The 20,370-nt window shown below is 38.5% G+C and overlaps 1 protein-coding gene across 4 annotated transcripts; it reads right to left on the bottom strand.

Moving 5' to 3' along the window:
• Positions 1-246: 246 nt before the first annotated feature.
• On the bottom strand, positions 247-14,505 carry LOC104454017 (myosin-1). Of its 4 annotated transcripts, none has more exons than XM_010068712.3 (24): positions 14,131-14,505; positions 13,131-13,541; positions 12,282-12,383; positions 12,056-12,199; positions 11,810-11,960; positions 11,695-11,722; positions 10,373-10,538; positions 10,174-10,237; positions 10,050-10,063; positions 9,888-9,972; positions 8,778-8,881; positions 8,543-8,681; positions 8,037-8,155; positions 7,501-7,653; positions 7,328-7,417; positions 6,417-6,494; positions 5,669-5,827; positions 5,055-5,261; positions 3,606-3,811; positions 3,349-3,484; positions 2,480-2,609; positions 2,229-2,375; positions 1,871-1,935; positions 557-1,216 (listed from the first exon to the last, which is right to left on the bottom strand). In XM_010068712.3, exons 2-24 carry the CDS (start codon positions 13,509-13,511, stop codon positions 557-559), a joined length of 3,528 nt encoding a protein of 1,175 aa, XP_010067014.2. In that variant the 5' UTR covers positions 13,512-13,541; positions 14,131-14,505. The 4 variants fall into 4 exon arrangements, with proteins under 4 accessions (XP_039173107.1, XP_010067014.2, XP_039173108.1 ...); XM_039317174.1 differs by lacking the exon at positions 14,131-14,505 and adding an exon at positions 13,939-14,074; XM_010068713.3 differs by lacking the exon at positions 14,131-14,505 and adding an exon at positions 13,612-13,630.
• Between the last annotated feature and the right edge of the window lie 5,865 nt (positions 14,506-20,370).

Genomic DNA, 20,370 nt, shown 5'->3' with positions numbered 1-20,370 from the left:
TCCCATCCGGTCCAATCGCTTGTGCTATTATCATATTGATTAGTTTATCTCAGTTTTCGTTCTCTCCCAGTTGGGTCAAAACCGCAATCAGCTCTCATCCAGTCCCAAGTATCACGACAGCTGAAATGCTAAAGAGAAGGATTAAAGAGCAACATTGTTCAAACAACGTGACAAGTTCAGTATACATTAATTGACTGCATCACTGCCGTAGCATAAGCTTCAACTCCACTACTTCCAAAGGCACTCTTGACAGAATCAAAATGGATTCAACATCATTTGCACATCAAACTTTCAATAGTTACGCCGTCGGAAATCTCAAGAGAGATTGGCTTACAATATAAACTCGCTTGATCGCCTTGATGATATACAGGATCCGCAGTCGAAACTAATTTACTCACATCTACCAAATTGTTTAGAAATGATGTACATCTTGGTTTCACAGCGCTCTCCCAAGCAGCTCGCAAAAAACATTCTCACAATCTCTATGCATCGATCTGATCTCGATTCACATATGTAAGGGAAGTGAACAATATTAAATGAAATAAACAAAAAGATACTAGTTGATTCTGGAACTGTTTCTTCTTCCCCACCATTTCTTCTTTGCCCTGTCAGCAGCACCTTCATCACTTCCAAGCTTATGCAAAATCACCTTCGTTTCCCGCAATCTCACCCCGTAATCCTTCTTCCAAGCTTCAAACATCTGCTTAAGCCTTCTAAGCTCCCTGTCAGGGTTCAAACTAGCGTCAACTTGACCTGACTTTACCTCCACAAGGAACTTTGCATCATCACCAAACACTTGACTCCGCTGCTCAAATTCTTCAGCCAACCGGCTTATGACACTAAGGCCAGCGTTCATCGGTCTCATGCCGTTACTGTCTTGGCCCTTGTAACTGCTTCCAGTATCCCAATTGGAGTCTCTATCGTCGCTATTATTGACTGAAGCATCTGAGTTTCTCGCAGAATCATCAATGGCCAGGCTTTTCTTAGCAATTGAAAGGCTGGATTGCAGAGATCGCATTTGTTTCTGCCACACTTCTTCCATGGACTTCATTTTCAACTCGTATTCAGACCAGCGGCTTTCGTATTGTTGTAGACGTTGATGGAGGATGTCGTTTTCTTCCTCCTTTTCTCTCAGAGCAGCCTCAGCTCTGAGGACACGACGCTGTAACTCAGCAAGGTAAGATGCCTTCACAAGCACGTCTTCTGGTTCACCACCCTGTTTAAAAGCTCGAGGTTATTTACCAGCTGAAAGAGTTACTTTTTGAGAGCTAGACAGGGGAAAGAGCAAATATAAAAGTAACATATACTTTAGATGCAGCAGGAAAACTTTATTGTTCATGTCAATTTTGATTGCAGAATCCAAAACAAGAGAACAAGAAAAGTAATAATCAAGGATATTAATTCACTCTTCTTGAGGAGCTTTTTTGGTACTCCTAACCTACAATTAGCCCATAATGATCTAACAGCTCATGGAAAGTGGGCAACATAGGCCAAGATTACCTAAAATTTTCCCTACTATGTGACACTCTTTTTTCTGGTATGTATACTTGGACGCTTCCTCATGATGAATACATTTGGCAAGCTTTTCTCACGGCAACATCCCTATTTCCTTTCTTTTTCTCTCTTGGTTATTCACATCCATAAAAAATTGAGGATAAATAACTACAACGGAACACTTCAGAAAGAAAGGGACATGCAAAAGGACTTGGCAAATCACTAAACTGGCTAAATCAGAAGAGCAACTTAAGATCAATAAACCTTGCATTAAGGCTGATTATGTTAAACAAGAAAAAATAGTATTGGGCAAAAAATCTCATATAACATTGTGAATCAATCGTCAAGACCAAAATAAAATTCAATCACAAAATACCTTCATCCCAGATTTCAGGAATCCTATGTCTCCTGAACATCTTCTGACCAACCAGCCACGGATACCTATAGAAACAAGATATGTAGATAGTGAGTGGGAACTTGATTTCTAAGCAGCCCAAATTTGTAGGACTCTTGATTAGGCAGGCCCATTTTACTGGAATATTTGGAGACATGCAGGAGACTTGATACAAAAATGACTTTTTCCTCCAGTCGAATAGGGAAACAGAAAATGAGAAAAGAAAAGGGAAAAAGGGAAAAAAAAAACTGGGATAGACATGACCAAGCTCAAGTCATTTCCCCCATCCAGCCAAGTCAAGATGCGTATATCAAACTCAAAGCAGGTGTTTGGATTATACCTGATTGTACCATGACCGAAGCATCACAAAGTTTATGGTATTTTTTCATGGATACCCTGCCTTTAACCCTTTTTTGTATAGTAACTGCAGCTCTATGCCTCTTTATTAAGACAGCATATTCCTTTCGAGCTTTCTGCCCACGAACAACTGCATTTACAGTGCAAATCAGATACCAAGCGCAGTAACACCAGTGACTTCCTTCAAAAAATAAAAATGCAATCTAATATTTTCAGAAAAGGAGGGAGAAATACATGATTGAAGGGTCACAATCCCCTTCTTAAGTTTCCTCAGGTGAAGACGAGCTTGATGCCCTCTAAAGCAACTCTGAACGCGTAAAATTCCATGCAGGGTACGGTTTCTTGTATCCTCAAGGACCCCAACCTGTGTCAACAACTCATATTTCACATGTTAATGCCAAGTCATTGAGACGCAGAAACATTGCAGAGCTGCTGAAACCAGCCAAAGCATAAATTGGACAGTTATGGAATTTCCGCCAATGTTAAGAGAGAATGAACATGAAAGTATGGGAGATATGTATGAAGACAAGAAATAGGCAAAGCTAAGAGGAGATGCAAACTCAAAACTCATTGGTCATGTTACATAGATGTCTATTGAACTACTAGTCAAAAGATTTTAATTGAGATATCAAAAATTCCACTTCATCAACATCTCCTATGTGTATGGTTCAAGAGAAACATGAAACCTATAAATGACTGGCTACCCACATTACAAGTCAGTTGCACTTAAAACACAAGCAACTAAAAAAAGTTGAGATATAGAGACTAACAATTAAACATTTCAGAACTTATATGATTCAAAGCCATAAGGCATTGTTAGGTATCATAGGGCAGTCACTCTAAAAGATCTTGGGGTGAAATAGAATGAATAACATTTTGAGGGGATAGTAACAATCTATCCAAGCCCGGATCTTGACATTAAATAGTCACTCTAAAAGATCTGGCTTCTAACAGCATATTATTGCATGTTCAGTATATGCATACTTTAATTCACATTAAGATAAACCAAAGAGCTTTCAGAAGCAAATTTATCTGCCCATCGTACTGTAATTGAGGGAGAGAATAATTAAACTGAGAGACAGAGGGAAGAGTACTCTTCTGACCTGGCCAGTTCGGAAAAATAATTTTGTATAGCCAACTTGGTACATCTCAGGCAAAATGTTGAATTGATGAAGAATGGCAACTGAAACACTGAGTGAATCCTGAGAAGCCACATCATCCAAAAGGAGGAAACCATATCTGCAAAAGGATAACCAAAACCATTGAACATGAAAAATATTAATGAAAAACGAAAAACAAAGATGATTGGCAGATGGGAATTGTCAACAAGTTCAGTGTGCATCAAACCCAAAAATAGTACCTCCTTGCAAATTTTTGGTGAGACATTCTGGTAGGAAAGCCGGACCTGGAAATTCGAACAACTTCTAGGACTCCACAACATCTTAACTGCTGCAGTACAAGACCTTGCTCGTATTTTCCAGGAGACTGGAAATTATTGGGCTTAATACAACGAATGAAGTGCGGAGTGGTGCTCTCAAGGCGTTTCATTAATTGAAAAAGTTGACTCTGTGAAGAAGAGATCAGCACATTAAATTATCAAAAATGGATGAATATAGTCTTAAGTACTCAGATCACCAATCTCTAAGCATGAGGTCTAACAACTCGTACTTCTTAGTCATAACATCCTTCTTTGCATGTCACATTGTACACTTTTTCCTTTACATTAGTACAAATCATATCAAGAAATGAATAATACAGACTTTAACAGAGAATAACGGAGGATAAAACACAGCTGAATAGGGAAAACAATAATGGCATAGCTTTAGTTATAGTTTACTTCAATGGTGGCTCAGTTTTTTCTCCTGAAAATTCTATTGAAGCTCAACCCTCAAAGACGCACATTGACCCTATTATACATTCTCATCAGAACTAAAAAGAATCGGACATGTTTCACCATTTTCGCAGTTTTAATAACCGCAGTCTGTTATTCCTATCTGAAGCAATTATTTTGTAAAGGATGACATTCCAACTGTTACAGCTGAATTAGCTATTGAAAGAATTAAGCTTGCCTATAATTAATTATACCTACTAAACAAACTCTTTTGTCCATGCTTAGCAGTCGAATGGCATAAGATTTTGGGAATAAGCTAGGAAAGCAAATCGATTCTCAAAGAATCGACAGTGCTTTAGGAGCTTCCTGCAATTATCTGTTTGAATCTACTAATACACTTTAAGAAATCAACATCGCCTACATGATCTCCACATCTTAAGATTTTCTTCCATAAAGCTTGTGAAGCTCAGCACAATAGTTTATCTTGTTTCAGTCGCAACAAAGCACAGGGAGGCAAAGGAAGTAGAAGTTTTGATGAATTTGGCAAGTAATGCTGAGCCAGATACAGAAAGCAGTACTTCAAAATTTCTCCAAAGAAAACAAAGAAAAGCACTTGATGTACCCTTGATCTCACTTAGGTTTAGCATAACTTGCGGAGTGTTTTTTTTGTTCATGGCTAGCCATAAGTTAGTGAGTTAAAAGGCATATCAGAGTTTCAAAAGATACCAAGCGAGTGATCAGAAGAACAAAACCACTTCGAAAAATGTAGTGTCAATTTACTTTCCTTGACCAGTTATTAACAGCATACTTATAACACCACATCTAGAAGCAGAGCTTTGTCCTCGCTAGACATATAGAAGTGTAGGTCTATACGCTAAAGGCAATGGCCAACCATACATTGGAGACCACCATCACTAGATGCAGCTTCCAGTCAAAATCCCAGCTGAAGAAATCTTCAAGAAACAGTCAATTGCGTACCTTAAATTTCGTAGCAACACTCAGCTTCTGAGATTCTGCACCACCTGCTTTGAACAGGGGGCCAGTGACATTCTTCTCAGATTGAGTCAACATGTTCGATGCAAATATCTGAGGTAGTTGACAAGAGCATGAAGAAAGAAGTTCGATCGAGTCCAAGTGCAGCAAATCCCTGTTTTTCTCTAGGAATCCTGTGGTGTCATATGTAACCTGAGATTTGAACAAGAAGAATTAATCAATTAGCTGGCCAGCAGCGTTCAGAGAAATGAACCGGAGAACTGTAGCCTTCAGAATCTAAGACAAAAATCCTGACTGACTCATTTAAGACTAAATGATCAGACAATTACCTTTTTCACTTAATCCCCGTCATAGACCTTAGGTTTTAATAGTTAGGACCAATAACACAGATAACTATATGTAGCAACTAATAAAGTGATCTTCACTAATGCCCGAGGATGATACTTTTCTGACCAGGCATTTCAGTATGTCAACAGCAGTAACGAAGCTATCATTGAGAGAATTGTGCTTGGCCCATATTCTCATTTAGTGCTCATCGTGGTCTGACAGTAATATCTTTAGGAATACCAGAAAGAATTAGTTTGTAAGATGTCAAATACCTCCCCAGCATAATGACAGACAGTAAATGCTTTGCCTCTGTCCCCTCTGAAATAGGAATTAGAATGCAGATGCTGCTTCAGTTTATTGGCAAATGTCAAATCAGTCCCATTTGGAAAGGTGGACTCCTCATCTAGAAGGGACAACAAACCTAATGGTTTCTGCATAAAGAATAGAGAAACCACATTTAAGAGAGTTCAGTTAATACATTTAGTATGAAGAAAATAGCCTAAGAGAGTATAAATGATCGTGCTTTCAAACAAAAAGGCAATAGGAGACATGTGATGAGTACTTTTAGACATAGTGCCATGTCAAGAATCAATTACGATGCTGTCATAGCATGAACAATTAAACACGGCTTTACTTTTAAGAGGGACAATAACAGCGGTTGAGGATTTCAGCTTAGAGAAATGTTAGGCATACTAAGATGTAGACTAGTTTACTAAATTAAGCTACTAAGTGATGTGGTAGACTGTAATTGGGCCTTTGAACAAGTGGTTTATAGTCACCATCCACCATAGTAAACCTATTTAGTAGATGATTTTTAGTATACCAAGCATTATTCTCCTTTTATCATTAAGTATCGTGAGTATAGCTCTTCCTACCAAAAAAGCAAAAAACAAAAAATAAGCTATAACTGCTCTTCTGCACCCAACATACTATAATTTACAGTTGATAATTGCAAGATAACTATGGCTTAGATAACTGCAAATCCCACATAAATAGATAAGAAAACACATTGCAACATACCTTCTCAAAAAGATTGAGGCAATCTTGGTTATCTTCAAAGTCAACTTTTGCCCAGTCAATGCCATCTTGAATATACTCCTGGTAAAGGTGAGACAAAAATATGAATCTGTGGTCAAGAAATTGATTGGCAAGTGTTTATATTTAGAAGCAAAAGAAGAATTGTAGATTTCAAACTTTTTTAGTGCACACACAAGAAGCTTAATTCAGTGCTCTAATGCATTCCGAAAAAAGTGCGTCTTCTTGAAAAGCTATTACAAACCATAGCTACCAAGATGAAATCAGGACTATATGCAGAATATTGGATGTACTGCTGAGTGCTGACTGAAGTTAAATAGCACCTAGATGGGCACTGGAAATTTTGTTACCCAACAATGACTTCACTTCATGGTAAGTTCATGGAAACATTCAGTCCAATTTTCCAATCAAAGGAAATAAAGGATTTTTTTTCTTACTACAATGGAGATACAATTTACAGTGACTGCAAGTGGAAATTTTACTCTAAGCAATATTGACTGCATTTAGAGGATATTGCAAAAGTCTTCAAGATACACAAATAAATGTATATGACTAATGATCCTATTGAAGTCATTGTATTTGTCTGGTTTGTACAGAGAGAGAGGCAAAGAGAGCTGTTGAAGAACAGAGCATTGAGAAGAATGATCCGTTGGTGTTACCCTAGGTATGTATCACCTTTTATTACCAAATAACATGTTACAAAAGTAACCTTCAACTTATTACTCTATCAACAATGTTGATGGGGACAATTCAGCATATCAAAGTCCATCAATGATTTCTGTACCTAGAACCTCATTCACTTACAATGAGAAGGCATAGACGGATGTATGAAAGTTGATAGCTGATTTCAAGTTACTATACTGCCCAAATTGAGGAAACAAAAATGTACAACCTACCTCCTGCTCTAACTTGAATAAATGCCGATTGAAATGTTGCTGCAGCCTTTCATTTGCATAATTTATGCAAAACTGCTCAAAACTATTTCTCTGCAACAATAAATGATATAGCATAAGACACAGAAACACTGAAAAGAACTGATAATTAATCAAAGAGAAAGTTCAATACATACATCAAACGATTCAAAACCATAGATATCAAGAATACTGATGGATCTCCCAGAACGCCGTTTGCCAACTGCCAGGGACTTGTTAATTTGTTCCACCAGCCAGTCGAACAAACAAGAATAAATTGATTTGGCCAGGGCATCTCTTGTGACAATAGCCTGAAAGAAGAAAGCCATTACAGAGCAGCAAAAAAGTCCGACCACTTTTAATTCTGGAAACAAAGGGATCTCAAGTTGGAGGGCAAGGGAAACAACAAACTCTAATGATCACAATGATAAGAAAACTGGTTAAAGAGACTTTTCATTACCTAGCGATCGATGAAATCAGGTATTGCATTTGTCTGTCTTTGTTTTATTCTTTTCTTTTGGACAAAAACTAGTGATTAAATAATGATATTTGAACATTCTTTAACTGATGAAATAAGATACAGAACAATACACAGGAGTGGTAGAAAGAGTGCTAACTATATATCAACAGATAAGAACATAAGATTGTTCCTACATCAAAGAATTCATGTAGCAACCATCTATGGATTTCTCACCTGTGAGAGAGTGAGTTTTTGGACAATAGTATCATTCCCAACTCTCATTTTCCGAGTCGACAGGGCTAAATTGAGTTCTCCACAATTACAACCCATCAGCTTAGCTACAGTACTAAGACCTGCAATATGAGATAGAAGAAAGCCAAATTAAATAATCTGTTGGCAATGCTATGAATTTGGATAAACAGAAATTTTGACATAACCCATGTCACCTAACATTAGAAATAATCATGGCTATGTAGAAGCTGGTGGGGAAAATGCAGATACAGAGAAATTTCAAGAAGTTAACATTTGTTTAAGTACAGAATTAAATCAATGGTTGTTTACAAAAAAGAAGTCCAGGTCCTATGCAGTTAAACTTCCCACTGAAGTTAAAAAAACGGGTTGATTAATTCAAAATTGTTCAAGTCTATTAACTCTTCAAAAAAGAAGCTTTTCTCCAGGAAACAGAATACTAAAAGGAATCTAAAGAAAATGTCCAACATAAAAAACTGGAGATTTCTTACCCTCATCTTCCACGGCCTCCACATGGTTTTCATTGTCGATCACTGTAAACGAGACATTTCCTAACCACAATACTGCAGCAAGCATTGCAAACACACTCTCTTGGTCTTCCTTGCTTATATGGACAACATCCAGAGCTTCCTGCCTCAGTAGCAGCAACAGTTAGGTTTATGTGACCCACTTCCTACTGCACAAGGTCAATATACAGATGTCTGTGAAAGAGAGAAGAAGACATACCATAACAATGTGGAATTGTTCGGCATCATCAACTCCAGGGATTGAAAAGCAGTTGCTCTGCCTCAAATAGTTATATTCATCGACACTTCTGAGATTTAATTTTTCTATGCCACAAGAATAATAAAGCAAATGATCAGGTAAATTCTCAGTGTAGACCTATATAATATCAAGGAATCAGCTCGCTGCATGAGTTTTTGCTATGCCACAAATTGTCGTGAGGCCAGAACTGCTTTAAAAGATAATTAGTTAACACCAAAATGTACTATAACATATAAATATTAGGTCCAGGGAAAGGGTACAAGAAAGAGGTACACCATGGGCTATGCACTACAGTAATACAGTATCCTTAATTTTGTCTTTCTGGATATCGTCTTGGATGGATTGCCTCGGCTTCTGCTCTTAAAAAGGCAATTCCCCAAACATTTTTCAAGATGAAAATATTACCACATTCTTCAGTTACGAATAAATAGATCCCACATTTCTGTCATAGTATATACTTTAAATCAGCCTCATACTTCAACGATAGAATGATTCTAGGCAAATATCAAGGAAATTAATCAGCAAGAGGGTCAAATTCAAGCACCATGCCAACAAAAGGACATTTCAGACAATCCTTCTAAAGGCTTTGGCTGTTTTAGAAGAAAAGTAAGAGGATAATTTTCTATATTCCAAAGAGGCAATTTGCAAAAATTGGGGATTATTGGCATTTTACACTGAATCCTTCTAATACACCTTCAGCAAGTCTTGCTGTAATGTCATTCTAGTTCTTCTGGACGCTTTTTCCCATATCTGATCTTGTAGATATAGCAAACATCAAGTTCTTCAGAACAAGAGATTGAGAAAATGAAGATGTCAAGTACAGTATATCTCAGTTCACTTGTGCAATGGGTCACGGGCGCTTCCTAGAGTATTCTCTTCTAAGGTGGACATAGTAATATAGCACACCCATATTCTTTTGTAGATTACCATTGTCATCATGATATTCTTTTGAGTAATATCAAGCTTTTTACCAGGGAGAGAGTGGTAAAGTTCCTATTTCTTCATTTTTGCAATGCTGATCCATCAGTATCCTAGAATATGCTAAATGAAGGATTCAAACAAAACTCATACCTCTCAGGGAGCGAGGAGCTCCAGCACAAAGCTGATAGAAAACGTGGTAAGACCTTTCTCCTTCTGCACATTGGACTACTCTAGACTGTTCATAGAATAAGTATTTGATCAAAATAAAATACTAGCAGCACCTAATTATCAACAGCTGAGCAAAGATCATACCTTCTCAAGTAGAACTGCATTATAACAGAAGAAAAACAAGAAAGAGAAACAAAACTTTAGTTGGATGTGACATATAGAAAGCCTAAAGGCAACAGAAATGAGAAAGCAAATACAATCATCTTACAGGTCTGAATCTTGGCTCCAGAGATTTTTCCAGTTTCGCTGAACTGTATTTCAATCAACTTCCCCTGTCATATGAATAACTCAAGTTAACCCAACATAACATGTGAAAGATCCCCTCTCAAGAATGTGAAACTGCTTCCAAGCAACACAAGCACGTCAAACAAAAGGAGGCAAGAAGCGTTGAAGGCAAGAAAGCTTACAAAGCGGCTAGAGTTGTCATTTCTTAAGGTTTTTGCATTACCAAAAGCTTCCAATATTGGATTAGTCTTCAGTATTTCATATTCAATTCCACTCCCACCACCAAGGGCAGCCAAATATTGCATTGCTATCTTCGCAGTCTCAGTCTTGCCCGCTCCACTTTCACCGCTGGAGGAATAAAGAGATGAAACCATAACTACAGGATTGAACAAATGACATATAAGCCAATGGCTGATATCTGAAAGGCCAAGAACTAAAGCTGTTCCACAGAAGGTAAAGATTTCAAAGGGATCTTAATTTTATTGTCAAGGTACTTTCTCACTCTTTATCACCATACAGCCTATTCTCTAGCTACCTCAATATTCTGCAGTGCACTCACTGCATCATTGTCTCTAGTGCGCATTTAATAATCTTGGACATGAAGAGAAAAACCAACAGACCACAATTGCACAATCCCCTCGGAGGTGAAAACAACAAGATTACTTCAAAGAGGATTATACATCCTAAGCTCTTTGGCAAATATATTCAAGTTAGTTAACATCAAACCACAATGTAAACTAGTATTTAAAAGAGAAAAACAAATCCAGTCTGTCCTATTCTAGCTTATTGTATAACAGTATAGAACTAGCCTTTTATAGGTGATAAAGGATGTTGTAATTCAAATACACCAGAAATGTACAAGGAAAGAAACAAAGGGGGAAAAAAGCAACAAATAGAAAGAAACATCGCAAAACTATGCGAAGTCAAACAAGAGTACAACAAAAATGCAACCGAAGATTATTAACCCTCAAACAATCTCTCGTTGTGTTCCTTCCAAGTGCACCACATGAGACAAAGGGGTGCAGCATTCCAAGACTTCTAACAAATTGAGCCACTTCCATAAGCATTCCAACAGGTAAAAGCTGGATGGCATGACTTGGCATAACCCATGCCACCTTAGATAAGCTAAGAAAATGTTTTCTTAAGAGCAAATTCACAATGAAGAAAGATGATCAACAGATTCCCTTGAATGCTTACAAATGCAACACCAATTTGTGACAGTGAAAAGTACAAAGGCAGGTGCTCGACCAAAGGATGGGTCATCATTAGATCATCACAAGAAACCAATACCTCAGATATCTAGGATGAGAAAATCACCATAAATCAACATGTCACATAATAAAATAAGTTCAAGAATCCAAAAGAAAGATGCAAAACAAAAGTTCTGTTTTTATCCCAAGAAGCTGTGATGGCACATTTGGTATCTCGATGAGTAGTATTCGAGTCTATTATACACACTGTAAATCAAAGAAAAGTGAAAGGAAGATGATGCTATAATGCTAACCTTATGATGATGGACTGGTTAACTTCATCTGAAAGAAAGAAAACTCATATAAGAACTTGTGCACAATTGCCAGAGGTTGTATTCAAATAAGAAATTGACTCAAATCGAAAAACACCTCGTATCATTTCCCTTATTGCAGTGTCTGTGATAGCATAGACGTGAGGACTCTCCATACGCTTATTCTTATATGCCTCGATGTACTTATTGCCATATAAAGGAACTTTCTTGAAGGGATTTATTGCTACCAACACCGGCCCTGCTTTGGTCTTAAATGCATAATTTTTCAAGGAAAATGGAGTCAGAAAGAACAGAATCCTCCTCTAAAAGAAAACTGCAAATTAAAACATTAGAAGATACTTACATAGATCATGTCTTGATTATACCGATACTGAAGATTGTACAACACTGAGGGTTCATTCAAATAACTTAACTGCATGAGATCAACCACTCCATCCAGGATATCGGGATTTGCTGGGACCAAACTTTCCTCTTTTACTTTAAAAACCTACACTCAGGATAATAAATAAATAAATAAACATCAATCTTCAAACACTAATGCAGTGGTTTGCAGTGTCCTTGAGACTCACTTTCCCCTCAGGAAGTGAAACTAGGGTCTCTACCCCTGAAGTTGATAATATCTTCACCAGCTCCCAATCCCCATTTGGAGTCTGAAACCAAGACTGAAGTTTCTGGCACAAACAAATTTACAAAGTAATTGTGATTAATTAAATAGCAAGTAATTTTTATTATCACTCAACCGCTTCGCGAATTACTAAAACTTAGTCAACAAAACAATATCTCGATAAGTTAAGCAAGGCAGTTGCACTTTCTAAACACAAGGATGAGGGATAGGATGATTAAAAGACGTGCTTTAGTAAGTTATCTGAACTGCACTTTATTTACAGCTCTCCAAAACAATTGTAAAGAAAATGAATAAAGAAAAACGAACAGATGAACTTCCTCCCAAATACTAATTAAGACCTCGCAAAACAGACAAATGTGGGCATGCACATAAATGAGACCTTAGATTTATCCTTCTCTGAGGTAAGGTGAATGTGCTGAACTATGATCCCCAATGCAACAGTTCAACAGCAGGATGGTTTAGTAATCACATCCAAGATCCAAAAGTAGTACAGATTCACAGTAGAAGTAAAGCTGATATTATTTGTTGCACAAAAATCAATCACAGAAAAGTAGCATGTAATCGTATCATATGCTTGCTAACTAAACAGAAATCAATATAAACAAAGAAAAAAAAAAGGTAGCCAATAGCAAAAAGATTTACAAAAATCTACTTGAAATGCAGAACATTCTGTCAAAAAGTGATGGTTGAGAAAATAACTGACTTCACCAATTGAAGTGTTCTTTTTTTTTTCCAGGTTGAAGTGCAAATCCAGTGGAAAGCAGCAAAATCAAAGCCAGAAGCAAATAGGTACCTTCTTGGAGGCATAAGGAGTCATGTCACCCCATATTCGGTCACTACGAGATGCAGAGGTTGAGGGCAAGGGCGAAGCCACTGCCTCGGAGTCTTCACTAATAGATGGCCTTTCTTCACCTGACACAGGACTTCCACCATAGGGAGAATCGTCATTGGCTGTATCCACATTAGGATTACTCCTTTCAGCGCCGCCTTCAGCTACCCCGTCCCCAAGAGTCCCATTTCCCAGAGTACGGGGCGACATCGCGTCACCGCTACCCAGCCGCAAATCCTCGCTCATCGCAAGGCGATCAGATGCTTGCGTCTCCATGAACTTGAACTGACCAGGCAAGGATTTAATCGACTGAAGGGAAGGCGAGGCTTGGGGCCTCCCCAACATATCTTTCACTCGAACTTCGTCCGGAATCGCCTACAATCCAATACAGGGTATAAAGACTTAAATCAGAGAGCTCGCTTTACACCAGGACATTTCAACAAACCTTTTAGAAAAGGACCCACTCGATGGCTTATCAACTTGGTATTGGTGGGGACCATAATTCGACAGAGAGAGCTCAATGCTCTTCGACCTAAAACCTCCAAGAGACAGTGAGAGCAAAACGACCCAAAATGTCGGAGTCGCTAACTAATCGCACATCCGTTAACGGTTCACACGAGAATTCAAGTCCCCAAATCAGACCAAAATCTCGAATTTTTCGCACGGACCGAACTGCAGCAACTCCCCCAACCTAAAAGGCGGACGAACTTCAAAAGCACCGTTCCCGAGTAACATCAGTAAGGCGAGAACGAGATGCTAAACAGCATCTCACCCACTCACTCGCCGAACAATCACGGTACGGCCACAGCCCGCCGCGGGCAAACGAATCTCGACCCGATCCGCCAGCGCGAACGAATCATCGGCACCTCGAGCTCGGACCGAAATCGGCAATGGCGAACGGGAGGAAATTGAAAAGGAAAATAGAAAAAGAGGAACTTGGAAGATGCGAGAGCTCTCGGCACACCTGCAGAGAAAACTGAACACCGGCTCGCGGGAGGCAGCTTCGATCTGTCCGCCGGAACCGCCGCCGGACGCGTACTCACTCCACACTGAGCTCCGGCGGCCGGGAAAACTCGACCAACGGCGAGCGGCGAAGAGACGCCGAAGCGAGAGCCCGCGCGAACCGGAGAACCTCTCCGGCAGCAGCAGCCGCCGGCGAGAAGCAGAGAGCGGCTCGGCTCGGCGGCTCGGCTCGGCTACTGCGCAGGCAGACGAGGGAGACGGAGAGAGAATTCGAGGGAATGAGATCGTCGGGAATGGAGGAAAATCCGAGGCGTGTGGAGAAGAAGAACCGGAGAGGCCTTTTTTGCTCCTGTGCTCGTGCTTTTTTTCCTTTCCTTCCTTCTTCCTTCCTCTTCTTTTTTCTTTTTCTTTTTTTCCTGCTCATCTTTCGAATTTAATTTTAAAAAAATGTGGTCCTACGGTCCGAAAAAATAAAAAAATATAATAAAAATGTGGTTCTCTGTGGAATTTTTCTTTCCTTTTTTGAATTATTCGTGGTTGGAATGGACCGACCAAATTTTGAAAAGGTTCTTTGACGCATTGCCATGTCTGAGTGGTGTGACGGTTTTGGCCCTGCCTTTTCTGGAGAATCACGGCGGGAAGCATTTCCGAATATGTGGGGGCGCCATAAATGGAGGAAGAAAGATACCCACATCTTGTCCCCATGAAACCTTGTCCTACAAATGGTTCAAGTCCCACTGTTAAAATATATGTTCCCAAAAATAATTTTCTTATTTTATTCCTAAAAATAATTATTTGAGTGTTTTAAAATGCTTGGTAAATATCTAAAATTTATATTCTCCAAATAAAAATACATTTTTATATAATTCTTCAATTCTTTTGTTCCTTTTAATTTTTCAATATTTTTATTATATTTTTTTTTTTTCTCTTTTTTCCTTCTCTTTTTCTTTCTCTTCTCCATCATTCTTTATGGTCAATCGCTGACCAAGCCAAGATCAAGGAACAACTAGGCAAGGTCCAGCAAACTCATGAGATCTCTCCTTGATCAGGTAAGGCTTCGCGACACAAGATTGATCTCACCTTGGCTTGGTGAGGGCAAGCCTCACTGTAGTTGGAGGTCGACCTGGAGGTGGCCCGATGAAGAGTGGCTAAGCAAGCTCAACTTCATCAAATCTGGGCAGATTAACCTTGCCCAACCAAGGTGAGACCGAAACTTGCTTAACTAGGGTGAGGCTTGGGTTGATGAGCCTCGTAGTGGCTAAACGTGGCTAACGACCAACCAAAAGGAAGAAGAAGAAAAAAGAGAAAGGGAAGAAATAAAACTTGATTCTAATAATTCTTCCTCGAAACAAGAAGCAAATTTTTCCACTTATTAATTATGTTCTAAATCTATTATCGGGAAAAAAAAAATTTTGTTCATAGGAGCAAAAAATTTACCAAACAAATTTATATTTTTTTCTATTTCAAGAATAAAAAAAAAAGAATTTGTTGTTCTCAATAGTATTACCAAACAAGGTCTAACTCTGCTGGATTCTTTCTGATTTTTTTCTTCATTTATCGTAAACTCTTGCCGAGCGAATCAAGTAGAGCTACAATGAAAGTCTTTTATTTGTTCCTTTTATTCATTACCTAAACGTATCATTAATGTATACAAATTTCAATTCGCTTAGTCAGATGAAATTTGAAAGATGAAGTCATGAATTTATTCGACATTATGCTCTCTCAATTTTAATTTACCAGATCCTCGACATTGAATGAATTATTTCATCCGGTGACCAAATTTTGTATTTAAAAAAGAGATAGAGAAATCATTACTTTCTCAAAAATTGCATTCGCCACATATATATGCAATCAATAATTAATGCGTTGGAAGCTAGCGTGGCCATAAGAATGGAAAGATTATTTTCAAATGTGAATCGAAGTTAATGCGGGTTTGGAATAGATTGCGATTTCTTAATCTGTCTTGGTTTGAAACCGTGGACGGTGAGGATTACATCGCCAAGTAAGGCTCGTAATCTGACACGCCCGCTGAAAGAAAAAAGGATCAGAATAAATAAATGCGCGAAGAAAAAGAGACGGAAAAGGGCGTTTTCGTCAATTCCGCCCGTGCCGGTGCGAGAGAGAGCGTGAGCGTGACGCGTGGTGCGAAACCTGGTCGCCTGAAATTTTGCGGGCGGGAGAGAAGGAGTCCCAAGTCAAAAAAATGCCGCGGACGTGGCGCGGTCCGGCCCGTCGGATCGGGGTGGGGGGGCGATCGTGCGGTAGAATCCGCGGCGCGCGCACGTGGAGGCAGGATCACGTGATCACGGCACTCGAGGATGCTCCAGTCCAGAAAGCCGGCAAACCGCAGAGGGCGTGGCGAGCGCGGGCGATTCAAGTTTTGCTGTCGCGATCGCCAACTGATTCTGGGGGCGGGACGAATCGGCTGCTTCGCGCCTACCGCGTGTCCGTCCGCGGGCGGCCAATCGCGGAGCTGCATTACTGTCTCGGCTTCGCGTCTCGTGAATCCAACCGTCAATGTGCGGGAGGATGTTTGCGCGAACGACGCCGTTTGGGAGTCCCGTTTCGGAATTCCAAGACTCACTTCGGTTTCGATTTCAAATGGGGCACGGGCGATTGATTCTCGACCGTCAAGTTTACTCCTAGGAATTGAAAATCAGACCAAGTAGAGACCGTTTCCATTCTTTAAAGGATATGCATGACAAAATTTCTGAAATGAAAATTGATTTATGATCAAAAATTGAAAAATTAAAAATTTTAGCTTCTAATTAATTTTTTAAATTTGTTTTTGGAATAAAAATATGTTAGAAAATAGAAAAATCAAAGTGCGTTACAAACAGTTTATATTACAAACTTATTACGGAAAACAGAAAAATAAAGAAGTAAAAATTTTATGATGCACACCCTAAAACTAATAATTAGACTAATTCAATTTTCGAGTGGATGAATGAAACTAGTGCTTTGATCACATGTTTCTTCCTTATTTTCCTAATGCAAGACAGCTTTGGACTTCTCCTGTATAAGGATGAAGTGAAGGTTCTCGGCTAGAGTTTCCAACGACGAGCCTTACTGTGCTCCAACTCCGTCTGCTGCCTACCCCGCCCCCAGCTCAAGAGCTTGTTGAGACAGCTGCCCTCCGCCTCAGGAGCTCATAAAAAAATAAGTTGGTTGATAAAAGGGGATTGGACGTCACGAAATTTGGGAAGAGAACAAACAAACGTCAATGATTGAGTGGATGTAGGCCAAATATTTGGTGGGAGAATGAAAATAAGAAAAAAAAATGATCATCCGAATTCTTAATCACAATAGGATTTGATAGAATAATGATATGAAATTCAGGTATTATATTATATCATATTTACCATTTTGTGAATCCTAATAATAAAGTTATATATTGATATCGTACTATGTGTCCTTTTTTTTATATAAACAGAATATTAAAGTAAATGAACCCAAAAGTTCACAAATGAATATGGTAAAAATCTTTGGCGACATTATTGCTTAATTTGTTTTTTTTTATTTTTTTATTTTATTTATCCTCTTTTTTTAATTAATTTCTTCTGTATTTCTTTTAACTCTTTCATCATTCTAATAAAATTTTATCAAATAGTAAATTGTACTTGATATACCTAAAATACAAAAATACTTTAAAATATATATATATCTATATATTGAATTTATATTATAAGATATAATTAAAGTTGAGTGTATGAATAAAAAAATCACAACAAAAAAATTAAATTTATATTTTTTGTTATTTCGAATTCTCGTATTAAAATTCACATATTATTTATATTGAAATATGATTTCGATTCTGTTAATTTAATAAGTTTGTTATTCAATAAAATAAAATTTCTATTATGGATATTATGAATCTTATCTACCTTCACCTTATATCTTTTATGAAATAATTTTATCCAATTTATATTTCTATTATATGTGGTTTTATCATGTCTTGAATAGGCATCACATGTAAAATATGATAAATTTTATCATGTCTTGACCAAGCATAATCTAAAATAATTGGCCGTGCGAGAAATTCTAGGGAAGATATCAATGGGATTTGCCGATTACTTGGCAATATGGATGGAAAGAATGTTCCATAAGCACAGTTAATGCTCGGTCAGCCGAGTTTGGCCGTTTGAAGAGGCAGGTGCATCCAAAAGTAAAGCAAAGAGAGACATGGCGACTGCAAATCACGCCAAAATGAGGGAGACTAAGAATCCTAGAATCCGAGTGCAAAAAGGGAATTTTTTGGACGATAGAAAGAAAGAAAAATCCTCGCAATCAACGGAGAATCTATGTGTCCAAATTTTCCGCGACAAAAAAGTCAATATATCGATCACCACATTTTCTCCGAGTAACATGATGATCACTCATTCCATCAAAAGTCACCACCTTCATTGAGAAATAATAATGACAATAACCGGTGTGGTCCAAGTGATTCGGGTGGGCAGTTCCACCCATGAAATCGAGAACTCGATCGAAATTCACCGGTTCCTATTTTAAGAAATCGAGAACCACCCAAATGCGGTCCAGCGCGAGCTATTCCTTTGAATGACCCTGGAATGGGATGGACATGATTGCATTTATTAATTTTAAGAAATCCTAAAGAATTAAGTTTTTAAAATAGCCAGAATGCCTCGTAGAATCGAGATGAAACCATGGAATTTTCGAGTGAGGTGTTGAGATAGCCGCCATGGCAGCAACATATTTTCCACTTCAACCTCGATCGAACAAAAATTAACAAAGAATCAAACATTCAAAACAAGACACACGGAATCTACGACTGCACGAGGTTATTGCGAAAGGGCTAGAAAGCCCTCCACCACAAAGACCACATAAAAGATTGCAAAACCCTCTCCACCCCACATCGGAAAGAGATTGTTCCACCCATGCGAGAAACTAGACCCTCGCCCAATCGACCCTTATCGTCACTTCGGTTATGGACAAGGGCTTACTCCTAAGTGATTATTCTCCCTCGGATGGCCAGAGTTCCGAACCCCTTTGTTCCGGAGTCGAAGTCCGAGCCCACACGAATATAAGCTCGCATCTAATTGGCTCTTCGGTGGGGTCACAGTGACGGGTCGACTTACATTATAGTAAGACCGAATTTGTCGGCAAAACTATGCCTTTAATACTGTACATGGCAAGCCCAGGCTCTGTTCTATTATCGATCAAAACTAAAAATAGTAAGATCAGATGGAACTCGCAACGTTATCATTGTCTGGGATTTTCCTTTTCCTTTCTTTTCCTAAGTCTGTACGACCGAGAAAAAGGTGTCCCCCCAACAGAAATCCAACACCTAAAAAGGAAAATGTTGGGTTTTCCCACCAAACTCAGGATATATGGCACCAGAGATAAAACTCCATCAAAACGACCACATATCCTCAAAACGATGGGACTAATCATGCGAATTGATGGATCCATCCGAACCCTCTAAAACGACTCCTCATCTTAAATCCTCTCTCTCTCTCTCTCTTCCCACGACATGATATGTCTAGCAAAATTAGCAGAAAATCAAGCCCTTTTCCTCATTTTCTCAGGGACCAAAAAGCAACAAAAATAAAAAATAATTGAAGAAGGTCAAAAGTAAATTCAACCTAGAGAAGTACCTTTTGTCAATCGTGAATTGGAATGTTTTATGTGGTAATTCGTACTTACAAGCCTAGCTTCTTTATCCTTCGGTACATATTCAATCAGTTAGTTTTATCGATAGAAAAAGAAATTGGATGGTGTATTGTGTAGTCGCCGCCCTTGAATGATTGAACTTTCCCTTTTCTTTTCCTGGTTCTTTATTTTTTTTGGCTATGAGTATAAATGAAGTTCGGTTTTAATTGGTCAAACGTGTGAAGGACAACTTATGGACGATGGGTCCAACCACGAGGGTTTTGGATGAAGCTTTCCCTTTCTTTTTTTGGGCACGCCCCTTTGGAAACAAGCTGGATATGAGCGTGCACTAAATTTTATTTTTATAATTCAAGCATACAGTCGTAATTAGCGGATCACCTGAAATTACTACGATGCCCACCTAAGTCTGAGTTCCCAAAGTAGGAATCGAGCCCACGATCATCGATTATGAAGCTGAAGGCATTGAGTCAACATTGGGATGGTTTTTGTTTAATGTGATCATTGAATTATCGCTCAATATGTGATGTCATCTCAAATGATCCATTACTTTTTTTTTTATAAATGTTCAATTTAATTCTTAGACTATATGATCATCCTTTCATTAATTCAC

Source organism: Eucalyptus grandis, chromosome 7 (genome assembly GCF_016545825.1).
Source record: "Eucalyptus grandis isolate ANBG69807.140 chromosome 7, ASM1654582v1, whole genome shotgun sequence".
NCBI classification, from domain to species: domain Eukaryota; kingdom Viridiplantae; phylum Streptophyta; class Magnoliopsida; order Myrtales; family Myrtaceae; genus Eucalyptus; species Eucalyptus grandis.
The sequence above is the reverse complement of the archived record's forward strand: the minus strand, read 5'-3'. Positions and strand labels throughout refer to the sequence as shown.